Below are 21,308 nucleotides of genomic sequence, written 5' to 3' on the forward strand. Positions count from 1 at the left end.
CATTTCATCTCATCATTAACTCGAGCTATCCAAAAATGTTGTTGACGTTTCCATGAATTCCATCCAATGAGTGGTTGTTAAAGTAGCTCTTTGAATTCGTCTAATGGCATCTTTTACAAATGGTCGTCTGAGTAACTGCCTGTGTATATGACTTGCTAAATGTGCCGGTTATGTCTCTTGTGGGCGTCCTTGGTGACATGCATGTATTTATCTGGATGTTGATGCCTGGACTGATTTGGGACGGTGGATGAATGAGGGTGTTGGATTTATGCAGTGGTTGTTTTGAGTGGCTTTGTTGTGTGATTTGTAGTAAGTGCATTGGCTAGGTGTGTGATGCAGGGAGAATGTGGTTGCAGGGATTGTCTTGTTGGATTGATTTGTCGTCCTACAAAGCAGGCGTTGAGTCGCATAGATGAATGGCTACGCTCAGTGAGGCTATGGCTGATTGCTAGGCCATTCCCTGCTTCCTGCTTTTGTCCCATATTGCTAGGCCATTCCCTGTTCCCTGCTTTTGTCCCATAGATGAATGGCTACGTTCAGTGTGAGGTTATGGCCGATTGCTAGGCCATTCCCTGTTCCCTGCTTTTGTCCCATAGATGAATGGCTATGTTCAGTGATGCTATGGCCGATTGCTAGGCCATTCCCTGTTCCCTGCTTTTGTCCCATAGATGAATGGCTACGTTCAGTGAGGTTATGGCCGATTGCTAGGCCATTCCGTGTTCCCTGCTTTTGTCTCCCACATCATTATTCCTTGTGTTCATAAGATGGCTTCTACTTGGCCTTCCAATACAAGCCCCTAAAAAATATTTAATGAATTTGAGGGTTTTGTTAATTATGAACATTCAGACCATTCCAATGTACTTATGTGCAAGTTAGGCTCTGGCAATCGTTTGAAAGAGCTTGGATGTGGTAGCCACTTTGATTTCTACCACCTTAGTTCCCACAACTTTTGTTGTTGCTTTTTCAGACCAAATGTGGTGTCTTTCACTTCAGCTCCACACTGGTTGTTAGTTGGGGCCCAGGCAGTGTGCCCTGATTACAGCTAATTCTTCTGAGTTCTTTGTAAGACACTTATCCGGCAATCTCCGTGCCCTAGTCTTATAACCTCTCCTTTTTTCTCTCCTCAGTGGGAAGAAGTCAGTGGCTATGACGAGGCCATGAACCCAATACGAACCTACCAAGTGTGCAACGTCCGGGATCTCAACCAGAATAACTGGCTTCGGACAGACTACATTAACCGCCAGGATTCGCAACGTGTCTATGTAGAGATGAAGTTCACGGTGCGTGACTGCAACAGCATCCCCAACATCCCCGGCTCCTGCAAGGAGACCTTTAACCTCTTCTATTATGAGTCGGACACAGACTCTGCCTCCGAGTCCAGCCCCTTCTGGATGGAAAACCCCTACGTGAAGGTGGACACCATTGCCCCCGATGAGAGCTTCTCCAAGCTGGAGTCTGGCCGCGTCAATACCAAGGTGCGCAGTTTTGGCCCGCTCTCAAAAAATGGCTTCTACTTGGCCTTCCAGGATCTTGGGGCCTGCATATCGCTCATCTCTGTCCGTGCGTTCTACAAAAAGTGCTCGGACACCATTGCCGGCTTCGCCATATTTCCAGAGACGCTGACCGGCGCAGAGCCCACCTCACTGGTCATCGCACCTGGCACGTGTATCCCCAATGCTGTGGAGGTTTCTGTGCCCTTGAAGCTGTACTGCAATGGAGATGGCGAATGGATGGTACCTGTGGGGGCATGCACGTGTGCTGCCGGATATGAGCCTGCCATGAAGGATACCCAGTGTCAAGGTAAGAGGCTATTAAAACATACATGAGAGGAGCACCATTGGGGCTGGGGGTGCTTCTGTCTAGCAATAGAGAATGTCACAGCCGAAGAGGGTGACCGAGATCGTTAAATCCAAGCTTTTGATTCTATGAACTCTCGGCATGATGTCATGCAGGGACTGATGGCGTGGCTTTCCCTATAACGGGCAGCCGTGCCCTCATATTTACACTGATGTGAAAGTTGTTCTAAAGCGAAGGCTTCAGCCCAATGTGGCAAATTGTAAAGCTGATGCACCAGGGCAGAGCTTTACGAAAGGTGGTTGTTCTTTTCTAACGGGGTTTAGAATTAGCCCAGTTTACTTGCCTGCAAGCAATTAATGCTGCAGGCGTTGTAATCTCCAGCTTCTTCATGGTGGTGTGCCCAAGGCTTGACCTTTGTTTCACCTGGTAGAGAGGAGAACATGGTTTCTCATTCTACTGGTGTAGCTTAAATTTGGTTCTGCCTTCTCCCCTTACATTGGTCTAGATTCGTTTCCTTCCCCTATCCAATGTATTTTATTATTTTATGTATTTGCATTTTCAAAGCGCTCACACAGGCCGTGGGCATCAAGGTGCTGTTACAGGATTTATATATTTTTTATTTTTTTAGTGGCGTAATTGTTTTTTTGTCTTAGTTGTGTATTTATAACATACTTAAATACCTAAAGGTTTCTAAGTGCGGACCCGGGGATCGAACCCGTGTCACTTCATATCGCTTCCAAGGCGAGCACGTTGCCGCTGAGCTATCCTCCCGGGGCAATGTATACAGATGCCGTTCTCTCTACTTTCCACCCAATGACATGGCGCTAGGGGGCCGCGTCGCCTTTGTGCTTGTAAATATCAGCGGACTGTCTTCCACTATCACGATTAGACTGGTAATGACGGTGAGAGTCAGGGTATTCAGTTTAGTTACACCGACTGCTGTGGCTTTTCACATGTGCCCTTTCGGCTATGGGGCATGTTGGGGTACACGAAAGCCCCCATAACACGAAGAGCAGCTTGATGCCACTGCGCCCACTGTTTGTTGCATTGCCCCATCGGTGGACAAGCATGTTTGTAAACTTGCGTCCTACTCAGCAAAGCTAGTGTGTTCTGGGTGGGCCACTGCGCCTTAGCACCTGTTACATCTGCACACTCCATTCTTTAACTTGACCCATTGGTGGCCCTTCTGATTGCCATGTCCCCTTATCAACTTTCTTGGGAAATTCGATGTAATGGGTTTTAAGGATAAATGGGCAGCATTGATGCGACAATTGTTTTGCAAATGGTGGCTGCCAAAGAGGTCAAGGCAACTTTTCTATGTGACCTCTTGACCGCTGAAATGTGTGGCATGAAGGCACCTGGTGGAATTTCCTTTCCCCAAAATGTGGCTTAAACTGATGCAGTTATGGCAGACTTTACAAAAAGTCTTCCTGCTAGCCTAAAACCTGAAGCGGCATCATGTGTGCCCGCAATCTTATATAATCCAATGTTGCATGGCTAACGGTTTGTTTTCCATTTTGGAAAATGTTTATTTGCTATAACGAGCAAGCGCTGGCAAAGCAAACAGCGGTTTGTCTTTGGTGTAGTCATGGGATGGGCATTTACCAGGCTCTGCCATCCGTAATGGGACAACCTTGCAATAAGGTGTCAACCCCGGGCAAATGATGAGTACCTGGGAATATATCTGTGCTTTGCTAATGCCTATGCCAGGGGCCAAAGTGTTGCCCTTATCTGTGCATGCGTGTACAGGATGTCTGCAAGAAACCGATCTCGGGTCGCAGGCAGCTTCTAAATCAATCAAAAGGCTGAAGGCACTCTTGGTTGAAACCTTTTTATTACGCAAGTCCCAATTTACAGCTCCAAATGAGCCATTGGCTCTCGGATTTCCTGTGAACTAATGCTGGCGGACCATATGCAAAAACAGTGTTTACTGTGTGAGAGAGCTAGCTCAAGACGATCCCTGAAGGGCTTGTTTTTGGAGGGGAGCTAGTGGGTGGGATAGGCCATAGGGAATATCATGGTCGCGGGCAGCCAATGGGTGGATAAATAACGCAGCCACACCTAAAAGCAATGTGTGCTTTGTCGCATCTCTCTCTAGCTGCACTCCAATAGTTGTGGCATACAGGTGGCGCCCAAGTACCAGCTGCTAGCTAAAACTTAATGAGGTCAGTTTGACCCCCACCCCCCTCACTTACCTGAAGCTTGGTACATCTTGGACAAATTGTAATAAAAGTGAAGCAAACGAAAATGTGATGGACTGTATTTTGTTTGACTGCTCAATATAATGGTTGGCATCCTATTTAAGCGTTTCATAAAGTGTAGTCCTTTTATTAATTGGAAACATTAAATAAATAAATAATGGCACGCTTTCTTACGATCATCTAATAGCTACTGAAAATTGTCCACCTGTAATCCTCCCACTCTTTAGGTATACACATTTTTAAAAAGCAGGCCTTCCCGCCACCCTCAGCCTGAAGCGACCTGAACATGCCGCGTTGCTGGAATTTGCGCTCTGTTTTGGAAGCCAGAACGTGCTGGAAAGAGACTAGGACTATGTTCGTTGTCCGATCTGGTTGGTATCGGGAATTTTGAGCAATCGCGGAACGTTTGAGTAGGAATAGTGGAGTGTAGGGTTGACCGGCTTAAATCCTAACGTATGGTGGCTTGGTCTAGCGGATAGTTGATGGCACAATGCAGATTCATTCTGTAGGCGGGTGTTGGCGATGTGCGGCTTGCCTTAATCAAGCTATTGCCTACCTGCCCCCTTCCCGCCACCAATGACATCACTGGAAGTGGCCCAAGTTACCTATGAACACAATCGCAACGTTCATGGAAAAGGCTAAGACGCAAAGAGCCATCTTCTAAAATGAACAAAAGCTCACCTAGCCTTTAACAGATCAAATGTACAGCAGGGCATGGGTCCAGACTCCAGATAGCCTTAAATTAGAAGGCTGTAAGCAGCACCAATTACCATCAGAGCTGCAGAGACCTCGACTGCAGAAGCAACATACTAATTGCAGCCTGGAGTGAATGACACCCACCCACAGTCCGTATTCGGAAGCCTGTTCGAAGATGTGTCCTGTACCAAAATGAGTGGAACTGCAGCGTCTGAGGATGCCTGAGACCATGGCGGCTGCCTTAAACTTGCATGGCTTTCCGTCATCCCGGTTGAGTAGAAGGCGTCTTCCCCATGGGCCCTCGAGTGGACGCTACAAAGGGTGGTTTTCAAACTTCTGCAAACGACTCCAGATCTCACCACTAGATGGCAGGGGTAAGCAAAGTGTTCAAATATGTAACTGACCTAAAGCTGCAAAACAAAAACTACAGGCAAGTAACTCTCTGCTTGCGAGATTGAATCCTCATGCAAGTGGTGTTCGGCGTCCAGCATGTGTCTTGATGTAGTGTCTGCAGGAATGCATTGCATGAAAATTCTTGCTAGTCTGGAGCGCATACCTTCCCCGTGGGCCACGCCATGGTGCTTTTCCCTTGTCTGACAGCGTATAGAACCGACTATGCCCCGAAGTACAAGTCCATAATATGTTTCCATTCATCATGTGACGGGCATCATCTGCTCTGGCTTAAAATGCTGCCGACGACTTGAGCCTCCAGCTGACCTCGCATCCCCTTTTCCCCCTCCCTCGTCTCTTCCATCACAAGTATAACTCTTAAGAGCAGAACATGTTAACAAGACAAGTGTTGTATAAATTGTGCTGCTCCAAAATCTCCAAATGCATAGTCCATTGCAACCAGATTTCGGCACAGGCAAAGGGCTGGATCCTCTCTGCCAGAATGTGGTGTTGCTGCATAGACCAAGGTAAATGCAGTCTGCGGCACCGCCAAAACGGGAACCACAAATTTCGTATCTTTTCCAGCACTGCAAATGAAACTCATCCGCAGTACCAGTCAGCCAGTCCTAGTTCAACTGGATGCTGCTTCCTTGGTGAACCTTGCAATCTATCTTGCCAAAGACAAACGTTTGGGCTTTTGTGTAGGTATGGGACTGACATTAACTAGGCAATGCTATTGCATGTCTCTAAGATCATAAAAGACAGAAAACTACCTGGGCAAATGATGGCAGCACCTGTCAAATGTCACTCAAGCCAAAAATGTTGGCTTTGTCATTTTGCTTGTGGCTGAAGGCACACTTGGTTAAGGCATTATGTATTTTTATTTCACCTGTAGGCAAATGCAGCGGTTACTAAGCCATTCACGCTTAGCAGAGACTTCCGACGTGGCACGAGACCTCTTGGTGGCCAAGGATGCTGCTACCTGCTCCACAGTCCAATCACCTGTGCTGTGGTGTCTGGCTAACACACAGTTACCTGGTCCTCCGACACCAACTTGGTGCACAGACCTCTGACTGCCAATTAGGCACTAAAACAGCAAGGGTAGTGACTACCCAGGAACCACGCTTGACCATCTGTTTCCTTTACAGTTTTTGTACTTCACTTTTGGACTATTGTCTGGGAATTTACCCTCACAGTTAATAATCGTCTTTATCAGAGTTATTGTTCCAAACTATTAAAGTAAATGCTTCTGGCTAGCCTTTAATCTTTAATGCTGGTCATATCGGTCATGGTACCCTGCATTTTGTGCTGTTCAACGCACCAGACAAAAAAGTAAAACTCTTGCCATTGGTGAACCAAGGAACACCTCGGCTCATGGCTCACAGATTTCAGAGCTTCAAGAGTACTTTCTAAAATTGCTGGCTTCGCTTACTCCTGTGTCCTGGAAAAGAAGACCTGGAGAGGGGGCATGAAAGGTGGGGTGGGAAAGAGCCATTGCTGCATGAACATATCCAAAAATCAAGAACTCGTCCCAAAGTGACCTAGTGGAACTGTGCCATTCCCCATAAGTGGATTCCAAGAAGCACCTAGGTTGCTGCTTTTTTGGGTAGATCGGCCTTCCCGTCTGTGGCCCCAAATCTGTTACCCGCACCACCCTCTTCTCTGCACCACATGTTAAGCGGGGGCACAGGACCTGGTGTATCGCGTCCCTAGCAGTCCTCAGCCAGTTCCTGGTCACTGTGTGCTATCGAAATCATCTTTGATGGCCGAGAGGGCATCCGTATACTGGAGGCAATGCTGTTGTTAAGGAATTCCTATTCAGTTTGATGCCCCACCAATCTATTTTGGGCCTGCACAATGTGCAAAACTCGAAGGGTGGGATTGGAGTAAAAAGAGTTACTTGTAACGTGTAAACTGTTACTAGACGAGGCTGCCCGTGTGCATTCAATGTACAGTAGGTCCCATTCTGGCGGAAGGAGTTCAGCTGGACCAACCATAAATGGGGAAGAGTTATTTTTTTTTTCTTTTTTTGATGCCATGCTTTGGTGTGGTCCCACAGGTGCAAAGCATTTCCGAGTCGAAAGAATTGGAACACTTTGGAGAACTTGAAAGTCTTGAGGCGCGCAGAGGGGAGATGCTGTGCAGTTGCTGTGTTTTTTTTTTTTTTATATTTCTTTTTTTATTTTTTGTTTTTTTAATGTTTTTAAATTATTTTTCTTCTGAGTAGTTGTGAGTAATGCAGGGGGCGTCCCATGGGAATATTTCTATTGGCGGGGAGTTCTTGGGCACCTTTTGAGTGAGCAGGGTTGGTGTTTGGTGTGCAGTAGTCGCAGGGTGAACTGCAAAAGTGGAGAGGCCACTGAGAAGGCCTGTGTGTGTGTGCAGGTCTGTTAAGGTGGGTGGTACATCACGTTCTTGACGTTGCATTGCAGAAAGTTTCAGTGCTGAAGTGTCCCATATTGCGAGCTCCAGGCTGGTAAGGTTCCCACCCGGAAAGGGCCTGCAGCATTGCCCCGCAGGCTCGAGATCGCCATCATGTCTCGAGCTGAACACCACGCATTTGCCGAACAGGTTTTAAAAATAGGGACTTGCTTCTCTGCCGATTCTTTGCACAAGGAGGTCATTGCTCGTTTTATGACTAGTAAAAAAGCTGTGGCTGGCAGAGACGTTTAACAGTGGACCTTCCATTCTCTCCCCTTATTTTCTTTACTCTAATCGCCTCTCCACCTCATCTTGCTGTCCTCTTCCTACCCACTACATTACCCCCTGCCACTAACTTTCTTCCATGACCTGTTTTTCTTTGGGTCTTTCTTCCTTCTTTCAATCCCTTTTCTCTCACTCTACCCTAAACGTACACTCAGGGTTTTATGTCTCCCCCACTTTTTCTCCCTTTCCTCCCTCTATTCTCTCTGTAACTTTCAAAATTCCAATTATAACCCTCATCACTTGCTCCTTGTACCTCCGTTGACTATTTCATTCTTCCTCGTCCTTCTTACTCTCCTGCCTTGTTCCCTTCCATTGAATTTCTTTTCTACCTCTTATGCTTCTGGCTTCCCTCCTTTTGACTCTTTCAATCTCTTCCTCGCAGCTTGTGGCCCTGGGAACTTCAAGTCCAAACAGGGAGAAGGACTCTGCTCTCCGTGCCCACCCAACAGTAGGACCAGCTCAGGGGCCGCAACAATCTGCACCTGCCGCAATGGCTACTTCCGAGCTGACACGGACTCCGCTGACAGTGCCTGCACCAGTAAGTTCGTCTTTGTGGTACTTTTGCCATGCCTCAAGTTCACCCTATTTCATCCCACCACCAGACATGGAAGGTGGGGAGTGTGGGCAGGGGGAGGGTTGTGCCTTGTTACACACCGGTGTCAACCAAGGATGACTGTACCTTTACCTTTTCGGGCAATCAAGGTGTGTGTGTGTGTGTGTGTGTGTGTGTTGTGGTTGTGTTTTTTGTTGTAGAGTGAGTGTATGACATGCCCATGTACACGTCTTGGAGAGAAAACAAGAAATCCTCAGCTGGTGTGTGGCAGAGGTATCCCAGTCCTCGGTGTGGAGAAAGGGGCCATCATTGTTCATTAAGATGCCCAGTAAATGAGTCTACGTTGGGTTTCTTGGAGAAATTATTCGGGTTACACCCTTCACTCAACAATTCATGATCTACAAAAGGCGTGGACTGAGACCTGTGATGAAGCATGAAACTAGTTTGCTAGTTTGTGTATGTATTTATATATTTGCATTTTTTTAAAGTGCTCACACAGCCTGGGGGCATCGAGGCGCTGTTACAGAATGTTTTTGTGTTGTTGTTGTCTTTGTTGCATAATTATAACACACTTAAATACACAGAGGTTTCTAAGCGCGGACCCGAGGATAGAACCTGTGTTGCTTTGTGTCGTCTTGCTTCCAAGGCGAGCACGTTGCCACTGAGCTATCCTCCCGGGACGTCTTTGTTGCCTATGGGTGTTCATAGGGTTTGCGGTCATCTACTCACACCGAGGAAGGGGCAATGTGTTATGCTGACCTGACTTCCCTCTTCACTTTCTTTAGGTGTCCCATCCTCACCCAGGAATGTGATTTCTAATGTGAACGAGACCTCCCTAGTACTTGAGTGGATCCAGCCCCGGGATTCGGGTGGACGGGAAGACTTGCTATATAATATCATCTGTAAAAAGTGTGTCCTGGAACGCCGCATGTGCTCCCGGTGTGATGACAATGTGGAGTTTGTCCCGCGTCAGCTGGGCCTAACGGAGAGGCACGTCTACATCAGCAACCTCCTGGCACACACCCAGTACGCTTTCGAGATTCAGGCCGTTAATGGTGTGTCCAACAAGAGCCCCTACTCTCCTCAGTTCGCATCCGTCAACATCACGACAAATCAGGCTGGTAAGTATATGGGGTTCATGAGGATGGTGTTGGGAGTGTTATTCCTAACCAGTGCTTAAACCGGTTTTCTGTAACCTTTTACCTCACCAAATGTTTTAGGCTACAACTCCCATCATCAGTTGCTAGCGCAATGTCACTGGTGAGGGAATATGGGAGTCCTAGTCAAAACATCTGGAGAGCCACTGTTTGCAGACCCCTGGCCTAAATACTGTCACTGATTTCATATGCCAAAAGAATTGGTAGTTATTATGGTGTTGGCCTACTTGTTCAATAAACATTTGACCTTTTACTTTTGACCATTTTTTTGGGATCGTTTTCTTGGTCGAAATGCGGTCAAATATATATATATATATATATATATATATATATATATATATATATATATATATAGATATATAGATATATAGATATATAGATATATAGATATATAGATATATAGATATATAGATATATAGATATATAGATATATAGATATATAGATATATAGATATATAGATATATAGATATATAGATATATAGATATATAGATAAAGGGGAGATTGCAGGGGTCCCCCCCCACCCCCCGTATTTTCGACCAAAAAAAGAGCAAATGAATTCGGTCAAATGGGGAATTGTTTTCGACCAAGTAGGCCTAACCAGTTTTCATACCGGGAAAAGACCACTGCCGTCATTGGCTAGGGTTCCCCTCTTGGTGATCTGACCGTATTACCTCTCATCAGTCCATTGGTACAACTAAATATGGGCAGAGAATACTGACTGGCGGGGACAAAGTACTGAACAGAAAGTAGGGGTGGTGTGCCCATTGATGGAGGCCTTTTACTTTTAAGCTTCTATCTTCAGAATGGATGTGGAATTTTTACAATATTGGCGCTGCGCACATAGATCATGCCTCGCCAATATCATAAGAATCCCAAATCCATCCTGTAACTCCATGCATGTGGCACTGAGCGCTGCCCCATTGGATTCTTACAACAGGCTGCTTATATGCGTGGTAGCCATACTTTCCCGGTGCTCTCAAACTACCCCCCCACCACCCCCCTTTCTTCAGAGGTTGCCATTGCTGCTGCTTGTGTTAGCCCCTGCTCGTCCTTTGCATTGGCACCATCTGATGCTGCTACTCCAGTTACGATTTGGTGCAGATTTGGCAATGCCCAGGCCAATTGGATGTCATTGTCTTCTTTTTTATGCTTTGTGTTCCAGAGCACTGGTCACACACCACGCGCACACACCACGCGCACCCACCACACACATCACTCGATAAGCAATTCAACTTGTTCTGGTGGGGCGTGGGACCAGGTGGAATAGTATGTTAGCAGAGTTGCACAGCAAATCAATTCCTTGATTAGCATTCAAGAGTGAGGCAGTGACCCTGTGAGGGTTGGCATTCACAATTTCTGGAAACTTCTCAATCAGGATAGAGATGTTTAGTCTTGTGAGGGTTGTAAGCTTATCCAGAGCCCTGTCCTCTCTGCTGATGCACCGTGCATGCTCCTCCCCCCCCCCCCCCCCCAGGGCTGGAATTGTTAGCAGCGGGTGTGGGGCTGTTCGTGTTCAGCATCACGTGCGTCTTGCTTGTGTTTGCTCTGCTGCCTGTTCTTATGTTGTCTGCCCCATCTATCTTATAATATCCTGGCCTAGCAGTGGGAGGCGAAGGAGAAGACTGTCCACCCTGTCCCTTTTGGCATGTGCAAGCCACACAGCTGGCTTCTCCATCTCCACCCTACCCGCTCATGTCACTCAATCGTTAGTTGCAACTCGTCCTGTCCAGATCAGTGGCATTTTTAGACCTGTTCTGCCAGATAGCCACACGTGCCTCTAAAATTACCAATGGGCCTGCTTTCCAGAATGTGATTGTCCAATTCACCCCCCTGTTCAGTGTGCAGTTTGGCTGCCTTCTCCCCCCCTCCCCCTTCTTTCATTATGGTCAGCCTCCCTGTCCTCCTCTCAAGCCTGCCCCCTTGCCAGATAAAAGGCTCACTCCGCATGGCAGCATGTGTTTTGTATTTTAATAAGCATGTTATTGACTTTTTTTTTTCTTTCAGTGTTTTCAAATTGTTTAACCTTGTAAAATGTCTGTGTTTAGCACCTTCTGCAGTTCCCACAATGCATCTGCATGGTAGTACCGCCAATAGCATGACGTTATCGTGGGCCCCGCCAGAGCAGACCAACGGATTCATCTTGGATTACGAGATCAAGTACTTTCCTAAGGTATGACCGCTAAGTACTGCGAGTAGGAAGTCTCGCTATGCCACAGCTAGCTGAGAACTGTGGGGGCTGAGCCGTCTTTACTCTGCCCTTCCTGCCCCTCTGTCTTGTTGCATTCCAAATTTGATTTCCCCCCCTTTCCTGAATCCCTGCTGCCCTGCTTACTTCTCCACCCTCGCCCATATTTCCTTTCCCAGACTTACCTGCGTCCTCCACACATTATCTTCTCTATTTCTCTGCCCTCTACATGCTTATATGCCACTTGCTTGCTTATGAGCCCCCACTGCCTAATTTGTATCCCTGCCACATCCTTTTCTGCTACATGTGTTCATTACCTCATCCCACCTCAAATCCATGCCCCCCCACACTCGCAATCTCTGGCCTCATGCTGATATTTATGAGATGGTTTATCTGATGTGTCTGATTCTTCAACCCCAGCTTTTTGGGCTCAGTTAGCCCCCATGAGTTTTCTTCATGGCCCCTCTGCTGCCCCCCATGTCCATCTGTTCTCTGCTACTTTTTAGTCCACCAAATCATGATTCATGCTTTTCTTTTACTGGCACGTAGAGGTGGATTGTGGTGGTTTGGAAGTTGGATAGATGTGGTAGGCCAGGGCTTACCTTCCAAAAACCTCTGGGGCTAACTCTGATCTCTTCCTGACTAAAGCAGGGTCCAAGCGAGGGAATTACCACGGTGACGAGCCAGAGTAACCGATTTCGCTTGGATGGGTTGAAGCCAGAGTCTGTGTACATGGTGCAGGTGCGTGCCCGCACTGTGGCTGGATATGGCTCCTACAGTCTCCCCATGGAGTTCCAGACGGCCTCGCAAGATGGTATGTGTTGCCTTCTCTCCTGTTACTGTTGCCAGTGTAGCGTTTTAATGTGCTTCTACCATCCTGGCTTCTGTCTGTTGTGGTTGCTTTTTATATTTTCATGCCCAGCTAATTACTTACCACCCTCTTCCCTGCACTGTCCTCCGTCCATGTTTCCATTATCAAACTTGTGTTCCCCTACTCCCCCAGGCCTTCTAGTCCTTACACTACCCTTTGTAACACATCGTCTAATACGTAGGACAGTTGTTCAAACTCCCCCTGCCACACCGCCACCTTTTTGCACTTCTCCTCCCAGGCCCTTAATCTGATTGTTGTTCTCCTCTTTCCAGAAGGTGAAAAAAGTAGTCTGCAGGAGCAGCTGCCACTGGTTGTTGGATCAGCAACAGCCGGCCTGGTCTTTGTCATTGTGGTGGTGGTGATCGCCATAGTCTGTTTCAGGTACTGGGGACAAAACCATGAATATCTGAAAGTGGGAGCTAGTTTCCCTTGGGCCGGAAGTCTGAAGAGTGTCTGCAGTTGTGGTTGAGTGTTCAGTGATGGGGAGAGCAATGAGACTGTTTATTTTCAGTGAACAGTGGAGGCACACATGATGGTGGGGCAGATAAACAGACTATTTTGGAGGTCATTTTAGCCACTTGAAATGGTGCTGGAGATGGGTGAGTGAATTTGCCATGGCTGCATGTCTTTAAATGTTTGAGGGTGAACAATTTTGATGCTCACTGAGCAGAGATTGATCAACTCCTCATGCAGGAAGCTTTTTGGAGAGACGGCATACTGGCTGCTTGGTGAGGGGCTGAAAAGGTGATTTTGCAGTGTTGGGTATGGCTGGTGGTTGGGGATGGCTGGTGGTTTGGGTGAGCAGAGGCTCCATAAGGCTGAATGGTGAGGGGGATGATCTTGCCAATTGGATATCTTTTTATTTGAAATGTATTTGACAAAGATCACTGTTTGGTCTTTTGCAGAAAGCAGAGGAATGGCTCAGAGTCGGAGTACACAGAGAAGCTTCAACAGTACAGTAAGTGAACAAATGACTTTGCCCGATGTGGGGGAGGGGGCTAATTGACTGGATGCTGGGGAATTTTAATTTGGCTTCACTTTGCTGCACTTTGTGCTGTGTAAAGTTGTAGGGATTTCAATGGCCCACTTTGAGGCTAATGAAGGGCTGATACTACGGTTCATCACTGACCTGAAGACCCCCCTTGAATCTGGTCAGAGGGAGTGGGGGTACCTAGAATGCATTTTTCTGCCATGTGAGTTTGGTAGAATTGAGTTGCTGCAGCAACAATCCAGGTTGTGTTTCTGTATGAAGGCAATGCAGGTATTCAATGGACTCTAAAGATATTTGAACCGTAATTTATATTGCAGTGGGGCTATTGATATGGAGCAGTTGGAACCCTATGTTTGGTGACCCCTCCCCCATATATGTCCCCCTAGGTGCATTGTGTTGTCTCATGTCTTGCTAGGCTGAGGAAGGGAACTTGATAAGGTGTTCCCTGACCTGCATTACGGTCACCGAGGGTGTTCAACCTACCAGCGCTTTGAGGTCATACCAATGATATATATGCCAAACAACATAACATGTGGCTACGACTTCAAGATTATCTTCTGCAGTAAGGCTTGTTAATGTAAATAAAATAAGGTGCCACCTGGTAGCTCTTTCGGCCCTCTCCTGGGCCACATTAGTCAACTCGATGTACACAGTACAGTGGTGAATGGGCTCTCCTTGGGAGCCAAATCTACAAATGCAGTCCCAGTATGATTGATTTAGCTGCACTAACTGGCTTTTTTTCTCCTCCCAGTTCCTCCAGGCATGAAGGTTTACATCGACCCGTTCACCTACGAGGACCCTAACGAGGCAGTCCGCGAGTTTGCCAAAGAGATCGACATTTCCTATGTGAAGATCGAGGAGGTCATTGGAGCTGGTGAGCCATTGTACTGCTTACAGTTGTCTTTCCTTTCCCATAGTCTGGCCCAACTTCCACTTGTTCTGTGTCCAGCCCCCCAACCCTCATTACCTCTACATAGCAGGGCTTTTCCTGACCAGAGGTGTGCTGATCTGTGCCCCTAAACATACTCAAACAAAAAGCATGCTTCCTGAATGGATCTTGGATGTTTGTTGGTGGTTTGTTTTATTTCCACTGGTATAATGGAGGTGGTGCCATATACACTAAAAGGTTACTGTGACGTAAAAAGAAGTCCTAATGCCATTGGGTGATGGAACCCAGAATTGAACATTGTTTCAGGTCTATTAATGTCATTTGCTTTCAAAGTATAAGTCTCATGGGAGACTTGTATATGTACCGCCTCAATTTCTTTTCCTCGAATTCCTCTTTTCCCGTTCACATTGAATAATCTATTTGTCCTTTCTCACATCTTCCCGTTTCTCCTTCTGTTTCTCCACTTCCAGTATTGCACTCCTCTTGCAACAGTTTTATCTTACTTTTTACATTTCTTGTGGCAGGCGAGTTTGGAGAAGTTTGCCGTGGGCGTCTGAAGGTGCCTGGGCGCCGGGAGATGTTTGTTGCCATCAAGACCCTTAAGGCTGGCTACACTGAGCGGCAGCGTCGGGACTTCCTCAGTGAGGCTAGCATCATGGGACAGTTTGATCATCCAAACATTATACATCTGGAGGGTGTGGTGACCAAGAGCCGGCCTGTCATGATAGTCACAGAGTTCATGGAGAATGGAGCCCTTGACTCCTTCCTTAGGGTGAGTGTTAAAGCATCAGTTGCACAAACATGGCAAGGAAGGTTGCAGCATTATGGGCAGAAATATGGCCAGGATGGTCTCGGAGCATTCTGCATAGGGTGTTTATATAGTCTCGTAGAACACGCTTTAGAAATAGGGAGAGTTTGGAGTCCTTAGCATTAGTTGTGTGTGAACAAAGTGAATTGCAATTTAAGGAGTACCTTGCAACCAGGGAAGATGAGATAATTTGCAAAATAAATGTTCTTTGAGAAGAGTTGTAGAAATATATATTTTTTGAAGTATATACTGGCTAGAGGCTGGAATGTTTCCAGAAGACTGCACAACTTTGGAACTAGTCCCACTCTCTTAAGGTTACCTGTCCCTTTTTTTCCCCTAGTTGAATGATGGGCAGTTCACTGTGATCCAGTTGGTTGGGATGCTGCGTGGTATTGCAGCTGGGATGAAGTATCTCGCTGAAATGAACTATGTGCATCGAGACTTGGCAGCACGCAACATCCTAGTCAACAGTAACCTTGTCTGCAAAGTGTCGGACTTCGGCCTCTCGCGCTTCCTCGAAGACGATCCTGTGGATCCTACGTACACCAGCTCACTGGTAAGCAACAATGTTTAAAGGTCATTCTTCCAATCTGGGCTGAGACCCCCGGCAGAGCAGTACCACCACCGTCTGTCTAATGCAGAAGGAAAGGGCTGCCTGATTGTGGCCCTATTGTTGTGTGGAGTAACGGCTTGAAACAGTTTGCATATCGGTGCCCCAGGATTTCAAGCACAGATTGGAGTTAGATGTAGTAGAGTCCGTAACTATGACCAAAAGTTACATATGGCAGCCATGTTACGGATCCAGAATTAGCTATACTGACTTTTTATTTTTTTTAACGGAGACAGGGTTCTGATATGCCAAGAACTGTCAGTCTGCTTATGGTGGCTCTTTGGATACTTCGGCTATTTTATCATATGCAGTTGTTTTGTAGAGCCTGTATGAACTCACCTTAAGGCAAATGCTTCTTATTGATGTTCTGCCTTGAAGGGTGCAGAGTGTAAGTTGTGTTTTGTCAACTGCTTTGGGGTTACTTATGGGGCCAATTAGATGTGCGTGGGCACATTATCTAGAGGTATTTGTCGCTCAGGTGAGCGGGAAGGTATTTTCCCTCAAAACTTAAGGGTGTGGGATGCTTGCTGTTCCATTTGCTAGGTGGCGATTTGCATCTCAGTGAAGTTGGGCCGTGGGAAGATATAGTGGTTTGTCACTGTTGGATGTGAATGGGGCGGGGCAGTAGATAACTTGCGGCATCTGATCTGATCGATAATCTCCCAAAGTGCTGCTTCACGCAGGGTGGAAAGATCCCGATCCGGTGGACGGCACCAGAGGCCATCGCTTATCGGAAGTTCACATCTGCCAGTGATGTCTGGAGCTATGGAATTGTCATGTGGGAAGTAATGTCCTATGGAGAGCGACCCTATTGGGACATGTCCAATCAGGATGTAAGTAGAAGCATTTATGAGGCTTAATCTGGGAGGAGCAAGGTGCAGCCACTTAAAGATTATGTTTTGACCTCTTGATCTTCTTGTTTTCCACTTTCCTATTTTAGGTAATCAATGCAGTTGAGCAGGACTACCGCCTGCCCCCACCTATGGACTGCCCAAGCTCTTTGCACCAGCTCATGTTGGACTGCTGGGTCCGAGATCGCAATTTACGACCAAAGTTTGCACAAATTGTGAATACGTTGGACAAGCTCATCCGTAATGCGGCCAGCCTGAAGATTGTCTCCAACGTCCAGTCTGGGTAAGTGTCCGAGCAACAATTCAAACTCCACCTTATGGTCTTTGTCAATGTGTCTATACCTTCCTGTCTAACAAGGCCCCCATGTCAATGTTTTTGGTCCTAACAAATTATCTGTTATGCCCCCTTCCCCCACCTTACTGGTCAACCTCTATGTACATAATTGTCCCCTTCACCACATGCCCAACCCATCAAGGCCTTCAGTTCATCCTTACTTTTTACCCACAACCTTCTCTATGTGTGGATGTATCTTCTTGGCGGTCTGAAACCTTTGGCTCTCTGTATTGGATTACAACTCCCATTAACCCTAGTTAGTATAGGCATTTGAAGGACCTTGGAACTTATTGGACAAATCCTCAAGATTGCTGCAGTTTGCAGATGTCTGCAGCAGTGGCTCCTCAGATATCCTGATTTCCACCCCCACAGAGCTGTGGCCTCAGATGTCCAGGATACACTCTGCACCACTAACCATTAGCATGCGCTTTTCCAGCTAATGATTCAAACATGATCCTTTTGCATGTGCAGTCTTCATTGGAAGTCGCAGCCCTTGCCAATTTCTGCCTTCACTTTGCAGCATTGTACCCTTAATCATTCATAGGCCTTGCCCTTAATATGTGTAGGATAATGGTGGGTCTTCATACTAACTGCTTCCCTGGCAGGATCATTTCCAATTTCTAAACTCTTCCAGAAGGTACTATCTGGTGCTTCCACTACAATTGGCATGTGCAGTGTGTACTCTGCAGTGCCTATACTTGATCCCATTGCAACTCCCTTGGCTGCACAATAATTTTCTAATGTATTGGTGGGTGTTTTCTCCCTCACTCGAGCTCTGGCCTGTACTGGTGCTTTGCCAGCTTGATCCTCTTCCCACTTCAATGTCCAGCCGTGGGCGAGGTGTCCCCTAACTCCCATTTGTGCCCATCCTGTTATCCCTGTGCAGGGTGTTCTCAATTATCCGACCTGGAAGGTGGCTCGATCACAGCCTTTGCCTCCCAGCCTTTTCTGCTCCACCCCCCTCTACCGATCGCGAGTAGGTTGATAATTCATCTGCCCGGACTAAGCAGTCCTCTATTGCCAAATCGGAATTCTTTGCATGGATGAGTTTCAGCTCTATTAAGCAATTCGCTTTGTCCCTACTTGCACCTAAAAGGTTAGCAGAGTAATCTAAACTATGGAATCCTAAAGCAAAATGTTCCATAAATAGACTAAAAAGATAGCATGTTCTCCATAGTTAATCAAATAAAAACTCCTATTCAAAACATGTTCAGGATGCGTTCAGTATCCAAATCTGGTTACAAGTTATTCCAAACTGCGGTGGTGCCATGGTGGAAAGGACTGACATTTTGACTTTTTTTGGGTCACCATACACATTTCCAGAACAGAGTTCTGTGTGTGACTTAGTAGAACATGGCTTTTGCAAGGTCTGCAAAACTAGGCCTCATGACGTATGCCTACCTGAAGTCTTCAAAAGGAAGTTGTGCCTCTGCTGGCAGCCCATACTTGGATCTCCGCCTTGGAATGATGCACATGTATTTAAATGTTCTTGACTCAAAAGGAGGGGCCGGGGAGTTGGTCATACATCTAGATCGCCATGGAAGGCAACATTATTGCTGGAGGAGGAAAGACCAACACTGGCATGCTCTGCTTTCCCACAGTCTAAAACATTGGGAGGTTAGTTGCTATCCTTTTATATTAGTCCTGACAACATTAAAATCAATTAATAGTGAAAAGGTCTGTGCGGTCAGAATACAATATTCAGCGTCGCATGTAGGAAGGTGGCAAAAGAAATCTGTGTTATTGAGTTGATTGAGGACGGCTGTGATTGGGTTTCTGGCTATTCCCCTGGACAGAGGGATTCAATTATCCTCTCGCTTCGGGAGGGGGGGCGGCTTTTTTGATATTTTTTCGTTTTTGTAACGCTCAGAAGTAAACTTGTCACGTTCGTAGTGGTCTCCTAAATGGGGATCCTTAATTGTTGCTTGCGAGTGGCAGGTGTTACAGCCACGGGCATTGTAACATCAATTCCAAAACATGCCAATGGAATTTCCCAGTCCAGTTGCACACTTTCTTCCTGTGTAGGGAGGATAGCTCATTGGCAACACACGTGTCTTGGAAGCAAGACACCGCTGAGCAGCACAGGTTTAGAACTCAGTCCTGTGCTTAGAGTAGACTGGATTCGAGAATGAAGTGCATTCTAAGAACCCAATTTAATTTTAAACCTTTGCTTGCCCTTCTTGGCAAGGCAGCTGAAGCCTGATCTACACACCACCCCTGTTCCTAAATGCCCAGACATCATTGTATCCAAGATCACTTCGGCTGTGTGCCATCTGTGCTTCTTCCCAATTCCACACCCTTGGCCTAAGTGACTGGATGTTCGTCCTCCGTGCTTCCATACCAGATTATCATCTGCTCAATTTCCATGTGCACATATGGGATTGTGTCCCTCATTCACCATGCCTATGCCGACACTATCCCTAAAACCCCTTTTGAATTCACTTCATCTGCTCCTTCTCCATGGTCTAGACTGAGTTTTTATTTTTTTTTGCCTCCTTATACTGCACCCTCATTGCCCTACAAGGGATGTCTACGAGACTCAGTCTTGGTGAGGGCTACAACAGACTCCACCTCTGATCTACTGCACAAGGGTCTTCTCAAAGGTCCAGTTTGGGTGAGTGCACCCTTGATTCCACCATCATACCCTCCACCAGGTCCATTTTCATCCACTTCAGTAGATTGCCTCATTCAGGGACCTGCAGTCAATCCTGTAGCCCAAACCCCTTGTTCTTCCTGGTTAGGTATTTATTGGCATTGTTGAAGACGAACATAATGTAACTTCTCCACCAGAGATCTTTACCAGTTCTGTTTGGAGTGTGGGAACATTGGTTTCTACAACACACTCTCAATTTAACTCTCATTGTAACTGTATCTCAATTTCTGGGAAAGGTCAACACAGCCAATACCAATATGCATGTTCTACCATGCTTCTAGAACCTAAATTGTTATTTGTGCTGAATAATACTCTGTTACTCAAGATGTGCCATTCTGCGCCATCAAACTAGTTAACGTAGCCCATTCCCTTCCCTTGCCTCTGTGGGTAATGATTACTACTGATGGCTCTGGCGTGGTTCCCCCTCGAGCTCAACATCCACCCCATCCCGTCTTCATCCTACACCCGACTATATGCTTCAAGATTGCACTGCTGCTTAATTTCTCCTCACTGCACATCGTCCCTTACACTCGCCAGTTCTCTCGCCTTGCTCCACACTCCTGTCACCTATATACAGCTTTTCATGCATGCTCACTCTTCATAAGCGTCTACAAGTTCCCCCCCCACACTTCTGCAGTGCCTGCTGTTCATTTGCATGCGTTTGCTTACCCTGCATCGTGCTCCCAACCACCTCACGCTTATCATATTAACCCTTTCCACTCCTTGCACACAGTATCTCCCAGCCTCTGCTTGACCGGACGGTGCCTGATTACACAACCTTCACCACCGTGGGAGACTGGCTCGATGCTATCAAAATGGGACGGTACAAAGAGAACTTTATCAACGCTGGGTTTACCTCCTTCGATTTGGTTGCACAGATGACATCAGAGTGAGTATAACGCGAGGCTGAGGAGTGGGGTAACGGGTTTGTCAGATCACTATAGGATTCAACTCTTCCCATCCTAAGGACCTACCCACAAATTAAGCTTTCTTAGGCTCTGCTGTGGACACACCTTTCCTTGCACTGCTGACAGAAAAACGAATGTTCCAAGCCCTCCCACCCGCCGCCCTTCTCCCTCTACTCACATATTCACCCCGCCACCCCAAACACGTGCTTTGCATTACCCCTTCCCAGGACCGTCTCGGGGCTCTGCTCACCTTCCTTTCAGACCCTTTAAGTGCACATTCTCGTGCAGTATGCAAGCGCTCTAGACTTGCTTTACGCCCCTGACGTATGGATGTATTTTCTCTTCTCACCATCTTTGATGCCTGCTGATAACCTTTCTTGATGAGACATGCACAGAATGTTGGTTCCTGACTGTGTTTGATGTAAGACTAACTCTGCGCTTTTCATGATCAGACTAGTGGCCGCCTTTAATTTGCATTGGTCTGGTTGATCGTGACCCGTGCTTCCATCTAGAGCCTCTTGTTCATGGATTTCAGTTACAGGAATGTTTTCTGTTGGTAAATCCTGTTTTTCTATGTTTGGATACATGGTGGGGTTAAATGTCTTGTGGAGAACCGAGGAGAGAGTCTGTAACCCTAACTCCTGGTTTCTCCCCCTTTAGACACTCTACATAACTGTGCAATTACTGGTTGTGGGTGGGATGGAGT

General features: G+C 46.7%; 1 protein-coding gene across 7 annotated transcripts in view; it reads left to right on the forward strand.

Annotated features, from left to right (window-relative positions):
* Positions 1-21,308, forward strand: part of EPHB3 (EPH receptor B3) — a 60,469-nt gene that overhangs the window by 36,442 nt on the left and 2,719 nt on the right. Inside the window, exons 3-15 of one of the 7 annotated variants that reach the window (XM_069618766.1) lie at positions 1,128-1,800; positions 8,173-8,328; positions 9,129-9,464; positions 11,548-11,672; positions 12,336-12,501; positions 12,831-12,939; positions 13,464-13,516; positions 14,301-14,423; positions 14,963-15,210; positions 15,587-15,802; positions 16,525-16,689; positions 16,797-16,990; positions 20,428-20,583. In XM_069618766.1, coding sequence (XP_069474867.1) covers positions 1,128-1,800; positions 8,173-8,328; positions 9,129-9,464; positions 11,548-11,672; positions 12,336-12,501; positions 12,831-12,939; positions 13,464-13,516; positions 14,301-14,423; positions 14,963-15,210; positions 15,587-15,802; positions 16,525-16,689; positions 16,797-16,990; positions 20,428-20,583 — 2,720 coding nt within the window. The remainder of the gene's footprint in view (positions 1-1,127; positions 1,801-8,172; positions 8,329-9,128; positions 9,465-11,547; positions 11,673-12,335; positions 12,502-12,830; positions 12,940-13,463; positions 13,517-14,300; positions 14,424-14,962; positions 15,211-15,586; positions 15,803-16,524; positions 16,690-16,796; positions 16,991-20,427; positions 20,584-21,308) is intronic. The other 6 variants (XM_069618768.1, XM_069618767.1, XM_069618769.1 and 3 more) reach the window with 6 other exon arrangements.

The sequence above is a fragment of the Ambystoma mexicanum genome, chromosome 10, assembly GCF_040938575.1.
Source record: "Ambystoma mexicanum isolate Mex_15411 chromosome 10, UKY_AmexF1_1, whole genome shotgun sequence".
NCBI classification, from domain to species: Eukaryota; Metazoa; Chordata; class Amphibia; order Caudata; family Ambystomatidae; genus Ambystoma; species Ambystoma mexicanum.